General features: G+C 37.2%; 1 protein-coding gene across 1 annotated transcript in view; it reads right to left on the bottom strand.

The window, feature by feature from the left end:
* barc (RRM1_TatSF1_like and RRM2_TatSF1_like domain-containing protein barc) overlaps positions 1 to 15,789 on the bottom strand; it is a 114,245-nt gene that overhangs the window by 12,979 nt on the left and 85,477 nt on the right. The window contains exon 4 of the mRNA XM_033469107.2: positions 13,533 to 13,702. Within this exon, the coding sequence (XP_033324998.2) occupies positions 13,533 to 13,702 (170 nt within the window). The remainder of the gene's footprint in view (positions 1 to 13,532; positions 13,703 to 15,789) is intronic.

The following is a 15,789-nucleotide window of genomic DNA, read 5'->3' as shown; positions in this document are numbered from 1 at the left end:
GACATTTATGATACAAATATAATAATAATAATGATGATAATAATAATATAATAATAATAATGATAATAATAATATAATAATCATTTAAGATAAACTATTACGACCATGATATAAAGCCACAACAATAGCATAATAAGTATTATACAAAATGAATTACGATTTTAAATGAATAATAACGATTTTATAGATTGAATATATATGTTAATATAATCAAAAATATAGAAGACACACTTCCTCGACCGTTTTACTCATTTTCCTTCATTTTACTCAGCACGGGAAGCATCGAAAAAAAAGCAAGAAACGAAAACTACGAAGCAACAGAAAAATCTTAACATATTAACTTCGTTCCACTGAAATGCTCCAAAATCCGAACGAATCCGCAAAGCGCGCAACAGCTGCAGAAGATACATATTTTCGCCTAAACGCGGCGCACCGATGGATAACAAATCGGCGCGATCCGTACCGTCATCGATTTCCCGTCCGCGATTTTATGCATTACGTTCTATTTAAGCATTATTTATAAAACCGCCGCGCTTGTCCCAAAAACGTTATCACGCGGGACGCACGTGCGCATAAATCGCGCGTGAAATTTCGAACGGAATTTCCGGCGAGATTTCGGAACGAGCGTAAAACACGCTGCTCGCACGTTGCGAACGCAGAAGCGCGGACGAATGATCGAGACGAGCCGAACTTCGCGCGGCACATTCATCATCGGAGCTAATAGAACATCGTCGGTCCATATTTTCACGTCTCAATCTTACGGGTAATTACGCCAACTTGCCGCGGCCGAATAAATGCAAATGATGCGAATGAAAAATTACGATTCGTTTGCATCGCCAACGCGGATAATCGATCGCGGATCTCCGCCCCCGCAATCTATTAAGCCGGCCGAACAGATAACATTGATTAAGACGACGGGCCGCGTCGTCGTCGTTTTCGTCGTCGATTAGAACACATCCCGCGCCGCGGCTCGATGAATAATCACCGATTTCTGGCTGTAATTAACAAGGGTGCGAAATCGACAATGATACCAATGCGGCTAAACAGCCGCGCCGCGTGTCGCCTCGATAAAGTTGCCGCGCCGAAACCACCGCAGATTCGCGATATAAATCGATGGGAACGTCACTGCGCGAGCTTTATTGAGCATGTTCCTGTGGGCAGGTTATTAAATACGATAATTTTGTATCGTATAAGATTATACTGATAAATGGACAGGCCGTGGCGCGCCACGCAACGTGTGTACCACATACGAGCAATAAATCTCTGTCGCTGGAAGGACATTCTTTGGATAGATTTACGATGCAACGCCGACAAGTTGCCATATGCGGAGGCTATTTCCCTTTCCTTTCTTTCTTTCTTTCTTTCTCCCTTTTCTCGGCTGTTTGTTCGCCGAGATGTTTTGTTAATAGCGAATAAAACATTGCGCGTCTCGTTAACAGTCGCCGGTTTTGCACCGCGAATCGGCCGTTCGCAGGTCCCATTCACCCTTTTTCCCCCCGGTTAAAACTGTCCTTTCGCAGGTCCTATTCACCTTTTTCCCCTCCCCGTTAGAATCGTCCCTTTGCCGGTCCCGGTCACGTTTTTCCTGTCAAATCATCCCTCCCCAGATCGTACTCGCATCTTTCTAGTCAAAATATCCTTTCACACAGGTCGTGGCCACCTTTTCCGGAAATAAAACCGGTCGTTTGCTCGCCGCATTCATCTTCTGTCAAATCGAATCCATCCTATTCAGGTCGCATCCAACTTTTATCAATCGAAACCATCCTCCCGCGGGCCGTGTTCACGTTTCTTTTCTCACATTCAATACACTCTTTTGAAAAATAAATATGCACGCTCTTTCGTGAAATTTTCTGCCGTCGTTCTTAGATCTCATTCAAAGTTCTTTCAGTAAAGTACTAATTAACGCTGTGGATCTATCAAACCGAGCAAAATCACTCTTTTATTTACAATTGCTGATATTATGGAGACGTTTCCATGAGAAATATTTTGACTAACTTTTTTATTCAAGTATAATATGTATTGTAATAGAAATCGTACGAAATTTAAGTAAATCCAATCTTGTCATTCTTATGAAATAATATGCAATTAGGGTATATTTTACATAAATTTTATATGATATAATATAATATAATATAATATAATATAATATAATATAATATAATATAATATAGTATAATATAAATATAATATAATATAATATAATATAATATAATATAATATAATATAATATAATATAATATAATATAATATAATATAATATAATATAAATATAATATGATATAAATATAATATAATATAAAAATATAGAAACACTGTAATTTAGAAAAACCATTTCGGATTTATATTTGAAACGTCTCCGAGTGCAAAAAGACCGTGCGCCGAACATTGTCACGCTTCGTAAAACACTCTATTAATTCGTCGAAAAATATCAGAAGACCGAAGTCGCAATCACAGTTTCGGATACATGAGTTATCAGCCGCAGAGATTCCGCGGTGTCACTCGCAAATTAACCAGATAACGCATTCCGCGCGTTCTACCGTCGCTGGGCAAACATTTGTTCCCGCGATAAATATACAATAACGAACGGTATGTTTTTGTTACTAATGTACATACGTGTGTGTACCCGCCATTTTTGTTCGAACCGACCTGCCTCTTGCAATTCCAACGCGAGGAACAGCAGCGAGCGATTTCTACGCGTTCGCTCGGAACGGAATTAAAAATTTTCCCCCGTAAACACGAAAACAAAAGATCGCCGGCTAATTAAAATGCGTGCCGGGAACAAGCTGGCCGGGTGAAAACCGTTCGATGAAGAAATAGTTACACGATGATAGCATTCAATTGCTATTCCAACTCTACTCGCGTGTAACCTGATTGACACTAGAAATACCGAACCTTAAATTGTATAAATTGCATAAAATTTATATATTATATAAATTTATTTAATTATATTATATCATATCATATCATCATATTATATTATATTATATTATATTATATTATATTATATTATATTATACTATATTATACTATATTATATTATATTATATTATATTATATTATATTATATTATATTATATTATATTATATTATATTAGTGTATTTTATGCAATTAAGTCTTATGACACATGGAACGCCTTTAACAGTTCTTTAAAAAATAAACAACGTTAAAAATTATTTTTGAACGTAACGAGACAATCTTTGGTGGCGGTATATAAAACATATATAATAAAATATTATTATTATTATTATTATGTCACAATTCAGAGCAAATGAGAATTCTTATCAGCAATATCCTGCCAGCCTTATTTGCGGTCAATTCGTACCGGAGGTATAATCGATTCAATATTTAAATTTCGCTTATATCACCGCTGTAATCGCTCCGTCATGATTTAAGCCGCTCAAGGAAAGTAGCGTCGCGCATTGTATTACTCACGCGTTACCGAGAACTCGATTCATTCAAGGCGAGCAAATGACTCGTGTCCCAAAATAAGGACGCGCTCAGACCGAAAAGAAAGTCGGCCGCTAAAAAATCTGGCTGTTGCGTCGGCCACATAAAACACGCTGCCAGTCGATGTTGCATTCACGACGCCCCGAAGTGACGTATAGTTGTAAGTCACAAGAACTTTCGATACATGTCAGAAATCAACAGGAATTCAGAAGCCAATTTTCTCCAATAATTCTGAATTTTGAGAAATTTCTCACTTAATTCCTCATTTCTAGTTTGATGCATTTATGGTAAAAAAAGTGGGCAATTTAAAACAGTAAGGATAGCGGGAAAATGTAAGCATTTCGTTACAACATTTTCAATGAATCCAAAAAAAAATCAATAAAAGAAGGAGTATATTTTTATTTAACATAATTTTATTTTGCATAAAAATCTGCCGCGTAATTATTTTTTAGTTCGATCGATCATATTTCATTTTTAGTTTCTTCGTCCTTCGACGTTATTTTATTTTTCCTTGGCCACTTCTTCATATATATGTATTAACTTTCTAAATTCTTATTTTTTGGAATATCGTAAACGCAGGGACAGACTGTGATGTCTGGGTCTGCAGTTAATGCCTGCACACTGAACGCGGATTGAATTTTATGGTTCCGTAATTGGCCAATTAATCTTGTATGGTATGAATGGTGAAGTCGGTGCCACGAAATAACCGTCACGAGTACTTTCGTCATTATCATCGCTATTTTGGATCATTAACAATTTCATTGGAAATAAGTGATACATGTAAAATATATAATGGCCTGCTCCGAGCTGATTGACGTACATAATGAACTCGCGTGAAAGACGTTTATGGATGCATTCCTCGATATTTCAAAAATATGACGTTTACTGAATTTTCATTGATTTTCCAAATATTTAGTATCATTGTACTCGGCGTCTATATTGAATCAAAATTAATCGAATGCATGTGCTTCGTAATAAATTGTCTAATTTACATACATGTACAATAATAAATTGTCTAATACATATATATGCTTCATAATAAATTGTCTAATACATATATATGCTTCATAATAAATTGTCTAATATATATGCTTCACAATAAATTGTCCAATGTACATGTATAGCAATAAATTGTCCAATACATATGCACCAGAATAAATTGTCTAATTTATCTGCATAACAAGAAACTGTACAATATACGAGAATATTAACAAATTATATACTATAACACATAAAATAATAAATTGTCTAATACACATGCACAACAGTATAATAAATAAACGTAGAACTGTATGATAAAAAACTGTACAATATACAAGTATATTAACAAATTATTTACTATACACGTAAAATAATAAATTGTCTATACGCTAATAAATTGTCCAATACACATACGCAACAGCAAAATTGTCTAACATATACATACACAATAAATTCTCTAAAATAATGAATTCCACATTATGCACCCCGCATCCAAGAAAATTTGTACTATTTCCCGCGAAGAGCCCGATCAATCGATGAATCGATCGTTCGACGAGTCGGTGAAACCTGATTTCCCCGAAAAAAGAGACGGAATCCAGCGGGCCCCGCGAGGCGACCCAACACCGTTAACGGAGGAATCAGGAAATTCTTGCGGCAGATAAAGGGACCGGGGCACCGCGTTCACGGTGAACAACGTGGGAATCGCGCGGGAGAATGAACACAGTGGGGGAGGAGGGGGGGCTTTGGCGAAGTAGAACGCGGATCGATCGACGTGCATATTCGACGTCGAAGAGAGAAAGAAAATCGTCTGGATAGGAAACGAGATGGCCGGCCGATTCGCGAACGCGAAAAGACCGTTAGACCGAAGACTTCCGGCAAAGAAGAGTCGAGTAGGGCCCGGGTTCGTTCGCAAATAACTGGTTTTCGCGGACCGGAGGCCATCGAACCCACCGCGTTCCCGTCCTACGACGGGACCGCGTGCGAGCCGATGAAGACGGCAAACCGCCGGGTAACTGATGATTATGGACACCGTGCACGGATAAGGGTCCTGTTCCCCGTGTACCTAAGGACATCCAGGTGACGCGACTTATTCTGTTCGCGACGTAGACACAGTGATCGGCCATCGGTGATACAGTGATTTCTCTCAGAAATGTGTTCGGAGCTCGGAACTGAAACCGGCGGATCTGGGAATACAAAGTCGCGATTCTTCGGGCCTCGTGGCTCGTTTTTACACAATAGAAATTCGGGGCAATCGGCGAAAAATGGTAGCGGCGTTTTTTCTAACTTTTTTTTTTATTTCTTTCTTCTTTTTTTCTTATTTTTTGCCACGATTCAGAAGCAATTCGGAGGCCACGTGACGCGATTCGAAGGCAATTCGGAGGCCACGTGAGACGATTCGAATGCGATTCGAAAGCAATTCAGAGGCCACTTGACACGATTCGAAGGCGATTCGAAAGCAATTCAGAAGCTACTTGACACGAATCGAAGGCAATTTGAAGGCCACGTGACATGATTCGAAGGAAATTCGGAGGCCACGTGACACGATTCGAAGGAAATTCGAAGGCCACTTGACACGATTCGAAGGCAATTCGGAGGCCACGTGACACGATTCGAAGGCAATTCCGAGGCCACGTAACACGATTCGAAGGCAATCAGTCACACACTTCGCAGCTCCGCGGTCCTTTTTACCCGACTCACACCCAACAGACCATTTTTCGCTGTCTTCTATCGCACTAACTTAGCATCGACGCAGCAATAAATCACATAAGCGTAGGACTAGCGCAAGAAAATTCACAGCAACCCGAAACTGAGCATTTCCGAGAGAAAAAGAAACGGCGCGATGGTCGCGCAGATGCGTGCTGACGCTGAGAGATCTTTTTCGGCAGTCAGCGTTGGTCCGAATTCGCTGAAATAGGGTTTAATACGTAGAAACAAGTATTTTTGGCGATTACAAACACGGCAGAATCTACTGTGCGCATTTCACGATTCAGCAGTTCCTATCATTTTAAAAATAGAAGTGCAATAGCTTTCTTTCGCGTATATATATATATATACACATATATTTTCTAATAATATTATTAATAATGTATATTAATTATTAATAATGTAATGCAATCTTTTTAATGCGTCAACCACGACTTATAAAGGCATCAGAAAATTTTCAGGACTCAGTTACACTATTTTTGACTCATTAAAATTATCGCGGGAATTAATTCGCTTTTATTTCGATCCTGTTTTTCTCATCACATTTTTATACCGCATAAAAATATGCAATCTATTCATCACCAATTACCTAAACGTAAACGAGATGCAGTAACGTAGTGATAATGGTAATTATAGTAACAATAATAGTAACAGAGCAGTACAACAAATAATTATTCAATAAATACGAAACGCGATTTCATCGTGATTTCGACGATCTCGAAAAAGCGAAGCAAAAATACCAATTACTTCTCGGTTTATTTCATCGCGTTTTACATGTTCCCTGAATTTGCAGTTTCCTTCTACCCTGAAAAGTTGTTTTCATAATTGCATTTTATATTTTAGGTTAACCGTTGCGGTCAGCCGCGGCAAAGATACGAGCGTGTAACATTGTTATTACAGTTCTACAACCCAGTTTATTTTAACGCGGTCGAAAAATTACGAAAGCCGCCGTTGTAACCGGGCGTCTTGCGCCGAGAGTAGCGCAAAGTTCAAGGGAGAAGTTCTCTTCAGAAAAATGCGTCGGTCTATTACGATCTTTCGAGGGGGAAAAAAGCGACCGTGCAAAAACAAGGAAGTTGTTGAAAAAGCGGAGCATAGAGATGAAGAGGTCGCGCGGCAAGAAGCTCGGCGTGGATATTGCGCAAGAAAGGAAATTTTCTGCCAAGTTGTGCTCGGCGGCGCGGTGACGAAACAGAAAGAAGTTCAGCGTTGCGTTAATATTTGTGGCCGCAACGAGCCCCGAACACCGCGTATACAATTATTAATATTTTCACTGGACGTATCTCTTTCTTTCTTTTGCTTTTGCTTTAGATACAAATATGAGGAAAATCGGAAACAAATTTTTAATCGATACGAGAGCGTAAAAGCTTATATCGAGATTTATTTTGTCAGGCATTGGTGACAGTGCCGCAAAACGCATACGCGAAACGAGCAATTCCGGGAACACTTTGGTCGCCTCGCGCGTACGTTTCTTTCGGGCCAATTTCTGTCGTCCCGATCCGAACGGTAATTAACGTATCGCGAGACCTCACGCGGGACGAGTTTCGAGAGGATTTATGGGCTCGCTTTCCCCCCGAGCCGAGTATCTATAGGTGTCGCTGTTTCGTGGAAAACGTCCGTATCTTTTTACTCAACTTTGCATGTCCGCGATTAATCACACGTTCTTGTAAAAGCTGTTTCGAAACCGTTTTTAGAACGTTCTTCTATTCTTACGGATCTCGGCTTTCGCTGTTCGTTGCTTGAAATTTGCATCAGCTAATTTCGCTGCGCTTCTGCACAGTGGTTCGATAAAATTATTGTTACTTAAAATATATTATTAATATACAATACATTATATTAATAATAAAATTATTAATATAATATACAATACATTTATATACAGTATTTATTATATTATATTATATATATAATAATAATAATAATAATAATATATAATATATTTTATATATATTATATATTATATTATTATTCATTATATTATATATACAGCATTTATATATTACAATATATTTTTAAAGTTATCGTCGAAGCAATATTCGGAAATTAATTTATAAACAGAAACGATTCGATCTAGAATATCAAAGATTTACAAATGCATCTGTACCTGCATAAAATATAAACACAAATTCTTCTCGAATATTTTATTAAAAAATGTAGGACTTGTTAACCGTGAATGATTACGTTTATCTTGAATATTCAGGTTTTCCACTGAAATGAAACATTTCTCGATAAAATTAAGCATTTCTCAATTGTATTAAAAACGTCTGCCCCAGATACCTTTCGCGCTCTACCGATCACTCGAAAATATTTATTGCAAGTCGAACGATAGCCGCATTCGAGAAGAGTATAACGAGGTATCATTTATTTCTTTCAGGCGACTAGAACGGACAGAATCAATGCACCTGAATTGGACAGCTTTCTCGATGACCTGCATACTTGTCAATAAACCCCCCCCCCCCGAATTTCCAATAAAATGCCGTAAATTAAAAGATATCGTCGTCCGGACGGATTCCGTGAACCGCGCGTGTTAAACAATACAATCGCGACAGCAGTTGCAGAAATGAAAGAAAGCAGAAATGAAAGAAAGCAGAAAGAGCTAATCTCCAATTAGCCTGTCCAATCCTTTCGTCGTCTGAACGTTCGCATTCCCTTGAATAATCTCGAGGGCCGAGAGCGTCTGCCGCGTTCGCCGAACAACTGTCCGAACGACGGTTAAACGAGCCGCGGAGAACCGCAAGAAATTGGGTGGCGCGTACGATATTATTAAATGCAACCAATTAACGCGCAAACATCCGAAAGCAACCTGCGCCAAGACGGCGCGTATCACATGTGTCTGCCGCGCGGAAGACGGAGGGAACGGTCGGTCGGTCGGTCGGTCTTTTTGCTCGTCGCCGGGAGGAAAGTGGACGAGTGCAAGAAAGTGCAGCCGGCTGATGCACCGAGACGCGAGCCGCGGCGTTCTGACGTGAGTAATCGAGTCCCGGCAGCTGCTTTTACCGGAACCCGCGAACGCCAAGCAGTCTGGCCGCGTCGAACTTGGTCCGGAGGCTTCGCGGCATCCGGTCCGACATGGGGACCTTGCGAAACCGTGCTACGAAAATTCTAGCACGTACGAGCGAGTGGCTTCGAATCGACATTTTCGAAAATCTTCGCTTTTTCAGTTTTTATTTGAGCAGTCGAACCTCCGCGGTTATTTTGCAGAATCGGTTGCAGCGGTGTGAGGAAGGTACAGTTTGCTATTCTTACGTAGAAGATCATTTTGGTATATTTTCACGTTTTACACGTTGTATATTTTTCTAGAAAGGATACATTTTATTTAGCGAAAAAGAAGAAAAGCGGAAGAAAATTGATTTACTCTTGTTCTGAAGCTATGGAACCAACAAAGTGGGACAGTTTATTTAGAATAAAATAAAATTATAAGAATAATTTAGTAATTATGGCGAAAAGGTTAAACAGACGAATGACATAAATTATAAAGTTACTATACTAAATATTATTATATATATTATACAGTATAAATCCAAATTATCTGAACAATAAATTTGATCAGTGGCACATATTAATAAAAGATGCTTTATAATATAGTTATGGACAGAGATAACGGATAAATTATACCAAAAATGACGAAAAATTAAAATTAACTCAGTCTTATCATTCTTCTACAGTCATTTCCGACACCCGGTAGATTAATTCATAAAGAACAACAGTCGCGTATAATTGAGATCTCAACACAAAATATTATTTTACTTCTATATATTATATATTTTGTTTATATATTTTATTCTTTCATATATAAATTATTATTTTACTTAGAAATTATTATTTTATATATTTAGTATTTTCATATATTTATTTTTTTATATTATATATATTTACTTTTCCGCGCGTACTTCGCTGCATACTTTTAGCAGCTAATTGAGCAGATAAATTAAAACGTGCCGCGCTTGTACGTAATATTTCCTCCGGCAGCAGCCTTCGTCGACAAGTAAAAATCAATAATTTCGAAGCATACGGAAAGCACCGATTAAGAACCGAAACGTTGAAGCCCCTTTTCGGAGGTCGAACGATATTTTATAGGAAGATATCTCGCGTGCCCCGGTCGGATGAGCCCGCGACCTTCCAAGGGGTTAAACCGCTCGACTATTTCGACTCTGCACTCGACCTATTTTTCACTCCCCGGCAACCGTTTCAATTTTCCCCCGAGCAAGTACATCAGCGCTTTCACCTAATTATACGCCGCGTGCATCAAACGGTATCCGTTCGCGAGTAAGACAAAGAAACGGTATCGCGAAGGATATTAGCAGAGACCGGGGCAGGTTGCAACGCGCTGATAAATTATAACAAAGTTGAAATTTTCTGGCTGGCAAATATTGCGATATGTAGAACGAAACTCGACGAAACGCCACCAGCGTCGATGTTAACCTTTGCACTCGATGCCGTTTTAATTCCAAATCGAAAATAACTTCTCTGACCTACAGTGTTCGCCATTTTAGATGATTTAATGCACTTTGTGCGCAGGAAATTCTGTCTGTGACTCTACGACGGTCGCTCTTTTCACGATTTTTAAATACAAACAAATTGTACAACAATAACGACGTTTTTCACATTATATATATTTTATACTGAATATAATTATAATATATAATAGATAATAGATAATAATATATAATAATAAATAAAATATATATAATATAATTATTATATATAAATAATATATAATATGCAATATAATATATAATATAAAATGTAATATAACATAATATATAATATAATGTATAATATAACATATAATACAATGTATAATATAATATACAATATAATATATAATATAATATAATATACAATGTAATACATAATATAATATATAATATGACATACAATATAATATCTAATTATTTAATATATTTTGTCACTTTTTTATCCTAAATGTGTGAAGCATGTGTAAGCTATGAGTAACGTTTCTGTTATAACCTGTCTCCTCTACGTATCCACGGTGGATAATGTTTGATCGCGTTGCGAGTATGGTACAAGGTGTTCCGACGAAGCGAATCAACCCTTAAAGTGCACTTGATAATATTTGCTCAGAACGGGAGCGCACGCGCACACACCCCCTCAAAGAAGCCCCCCGCCGCACGGCTGAAACGCTGCACGCTCAAATGATGAACGACGGCGAGAATGTTTGTGCCGTGACCGGTGTGTACAGTGTAACTACACGAAGGGGGTCGGAGGCCAATGTAAATCGAGCACCACGGCCAGATGTGCACCGATTTACACTGGCGACACTTTTCCATAATTGACTGCTTGTTTCGGTGCAATAAATGCCGTAAGTATTTTTCAAATTGTCGCAAGTATTTTCAAAATTGCCATAGGTATTTTTAAAATTGTCACAAATATTTCTAAAATTGCCATAAGTATTTTCAAAAATTACCATATAAGTATTTCTAAAATTGCCACAAGTATTTTTAAAATTGCCATAAGTATTTCTAAAATTGTCACAAGTATTTTCAAAATTGCCAGAAGTATTTTCAAAAATTACCATATAAGTATTTCTAAAATTGCCACAAGTATTTTTAAAATTGCCATAAGTATTTCTAAAATTGTCACAAGTATTTTCAAAATTGCCAGAAGTATTTTCAAAAATTGCCACAAGTATTTTTAAAATTGCCATAAGTATTTTCAAAAATTACCATATAAGTATTTTTAAAATTGTGCGTTAGTATTTTTGAAATTGCCAGAAGTATTTTCAAAAATTACCACATAAGTATTTTTAAAATTGCCAGAAGTATTTTCAAAAATTACCATATAAGTATTTTTAAAATTGCGTCAGTATCTTTAAAATTGCCACAAGTATTTTTAAAAGTTACCATAAGTATTTTTAAAGTTACCACAAATATTCTTAAAATTGCCGCAAGTATTTTTCGAAATTACCATAAACATTTTTCCAAATCAAGGTTGGCAACACTGCCGAGCAATAACACATGTCACCCGTTCTCAGGCGAACGTCGTCGCGTTTCCCGAGATGAATGGACCGAACTGAATGAAAAGAGGCTACGCTGGAAACGCACAAAGATGCGATTTCACGGGGAGAAGCGATTCCGCCGAGCGTGAGAATTCGTTCTTTCCGGGGATTCCTTTCAGGCCGAGACGTCGCCGGAAAAAACAAGACCCGATTTTTCTTTGATCGTGGCCCGTCGTCGGTGGCCGTGGAACGACCGGGGCGCGTCCTGCTTTCAGATTTCGAGAGAGTTAAAAATCGTCTCGCAAAATATATTTAACTAATATATATAATAATATAAATAAATAATATATATATATATATATATATATATATATATATATATATATATATATATATATATATTTAACTAAGCTCTCGGTCCAAAGGGGACTAAACTTATCCCCGTAGCAGCCAGCGAACTTAAGATTTATTAAACAGGCTAATTACGCGCAGTTGACCGGTAATATTTGATTTGTACACACACGGTGACTAATGGTAATTTAATATTAACTTTGAGAGGACGTTGGATCTCTTCCAGTAGAAACACCGTACGGTTAAAGTAATTATTTAATTTCATTATATGAATTATTCGAATGCATCGAGATTTTAATTCATTTAGATCGAAGCGCTGCAGCGACGCTCTCATGGTTTTAATAATTATTAATATTCGAATTGGGTCAGAGCTCGACTTTTGCTGTCTTGTACAAATAAGGGAATATCTCAACGTTTCTGATATATTTATGGAAGTTTTAAATACACTGTTTTAAATACAGAAATGAGAGATTGGAATATAGATTTGCTTAGAATGTATTGAACATAGCACTGGTAATCCAATGTTTTCTTGTCGACGTATGCTGCAGATATTAAAGAAACATTAATAACGTCCAATTGCCTAGTTTTATTAATAAGCCTAATATAATTAGACAATTACGATGGGACGTAATATATGACGTGGAACATCTTTCCTCCGCATTTTAATAATAATCCGATATTGTTTTAAAATTAAAATAGTATTTCAAAATTATTATATATCCTATATTTCACTCCTAAAATATTGCTCCAAGTTACATTAAATATTCCATTAACACTTAGCCAACCGAACGAGGAGATCTTCCCATTTTACATTCAGTCGGTTAACGAGCGAATGAATGATTAATGAAAAGTTTAAAATGATTGCTTAATTTTATTAAGCTTCGCAAGAGGTACGAATGCTGAAGAAGTAATCGATGCCATACAAGTTTGCTTCACAATTTTTGTTTAATCGAATGAAATATTTCAATTTTATGAAAATTTTCGAGGTTTCTAACGCGGTCGTGGGAGCGTTAAAAATAAAAAATAAATATTACGTTAAGTATGAAGTTAAACGAAATATGGTATGATAATCGAATCGACGCAACTTACTTTTCATGGATCTTCTTCTGTCGTTCTTTGTCCTTCTTTTTCCGCTTCGGCTTCAAGGCTGGATCGTACGAGTCCCCTTTCATTTGAAACTTCGCCCTCTGAACCGACAGCACTTTGCCCCTTATTTGTGAGTTGTCCAGTAGCTTCAAAGCTAAATCCACCGACTCGACCTGGACAAAAAGCAGCGGAGCCTATGAAAATTCAAGCGCCGGAGAGACCTATAACCCGGAGACATAATAACATTAACGTTGCTATCGAACAAGTGAACGGTGTTCTAAGTATGGATCAAGCAGAGATACGAGTCTCATGCGTTTATGATGCGCTTGGCATACGCGAAATCCGACGTACATTTGCGATACTATCTTCGGGAGCACAGGATACTAATGATATTGTCATTTCGATCTCGATTTAACTACAAAATGACGCGAAATTACAATTTTATTCGATCCGCGAATCGTTCGTTAATGCGATCTGTACGTTCGATGTGCATCCGATATGATTGCATTAGGCTCGCCAAGATGTTGGCGAAGACGAACAGAATGCCTCCGATTCGTGGAATGCGTAATTTCTTTTTTTTTATTGGCGAGCATTATTATCACAGGATACTAATGATATTGTCATTTCGATCTCGATTTAACTACAAAATGACGGGAAATTACAATTTTATTCGATCCGCGAATCGTTCGTTATTGCGATCTGTACGTTCGACGTGCATCCGATATGATTGCATTAGGCTCGCCAAGATGTTGACGAACACGAACAGAATGCCTCCGATTCGTCGAATGCGTAATTTCTTTTTTTTTATTGGCGAGCATTATTATCACAGGATATTAATGAAATTGTCATTTCGATCTCGATTTAACGCGACTAAAAATGACGCGAAATTACAATTTTCTTCGATCTGCGAATCGTTCGTTAATGCGATCTGTACGTTCGACGTGCATCCGATATGATTGCATTAGGCTCGCCAAGATGTTGACGAACACGAACAGAATGCCTCCGATTCGTCGAAAATGCGTAATTTCTTTTTTTCTTTTTATTGGCGAGCATTATTATCATTCCCGTGTATTAACATTCTGACAAAGCGAAGCACTCGCGAGCCTACTTGGTCAGCCAGCAATTCATGCTCGGCCGTATAATTAACTTGTCCTCGCGGCGCGCTATAATAAACGGACGTTTATTTCTAGTAGACTAATTAAACATGTCAGAACGGAAGAGCGTGCAACGCAAGAACACTTTTCATTTCGCGCTCCCTTCGGGCATCGTATTTCACAATTTCGCGAACAATATCAAATTTCGCGAAATTCGTTCTCAAAAATTGGTATTTTCAGTGATCGCGGACTTGATGTGTGTTCCGGTAATGCATACTAATCAAATGGAAAGTATTTATTCTTTGCCGAGAATTGTTCATTATTATGCCGACAAATTACTGTGTGTGTATTTTTGCTGTAATATTTAATATCTACTGGAGATATTATATTCGAATTCTACGCAAACATTTCTAGATATAAATATACTAAATATATATAAATATACTAAACAAATATACTAATAAATATACTATAAAACCATTTATATTAGTTCACATTCCAATGGGAAAATAAAGTTTTACCACGCAACATGATGCTGTCAAAAAAATTTTAATCTCTCTTCAGCTGAATTAAAACTGTTAAAATAACAAGTATATAAATATTATTGCGTTTCGCGCTATATTTTAATATTACAGATCAATGATCATACGCGATTCGTTAAAAATACATACACACACTTATTTCAACTTTCTCCATTTTGTTTAATCCCCATCTACGTAGACCACACACCTGTACGGTGGAGCCATAGTTGCAAGAAATTCGATCAACGGTAGAAGCGATTAATGAAACATCGGTTAACGGGAAATTCAATTATCGGAAAAATGTAGTGCAACAAGCAGGAAGAGAAGTATTAATTTACATACACCGTTTCGCCCCGCCCATGCTTTTTCTCCCTATGAATCAGCATTCTTCGGCGTGGGCATACCAAGTCTTCGATTATTTTGTATTTTTACGGTAAAGACAACGAAGAAAATAACTAAAATAATTAAGAAAAATTCCGTAAAAAGCGAGATATCGAGGGTGATCGTTAAATAATCATTTAAAACTTGTCTCTATATGGTATTAATGTTACGAAACATAAATTAATCGAAGACAAACGATTTTCGTTCATGAGAAAACACAATTCTATTATTATTATTATTATTATTATTATTATTATTATTATT

The sequence above is a fragment of the Megalopta genalis genome, chromosome 5 (genome assembly GCF_051020955.1).
Source record: "Megalopta genalis isolate 19385.01 chromosome 5, iyMegGena1_principal, whole genome shotgun sequence".
Taxonomy (NCBI): Eukaryota; Metazoa; Arthropoda; class Insecta; order Hymenoptera; family Halictidae; genus Megalopta; species Megalopta genalis.
This window is presented reverse-complemented; position numbering and strand designations above follow the sequence as displayed.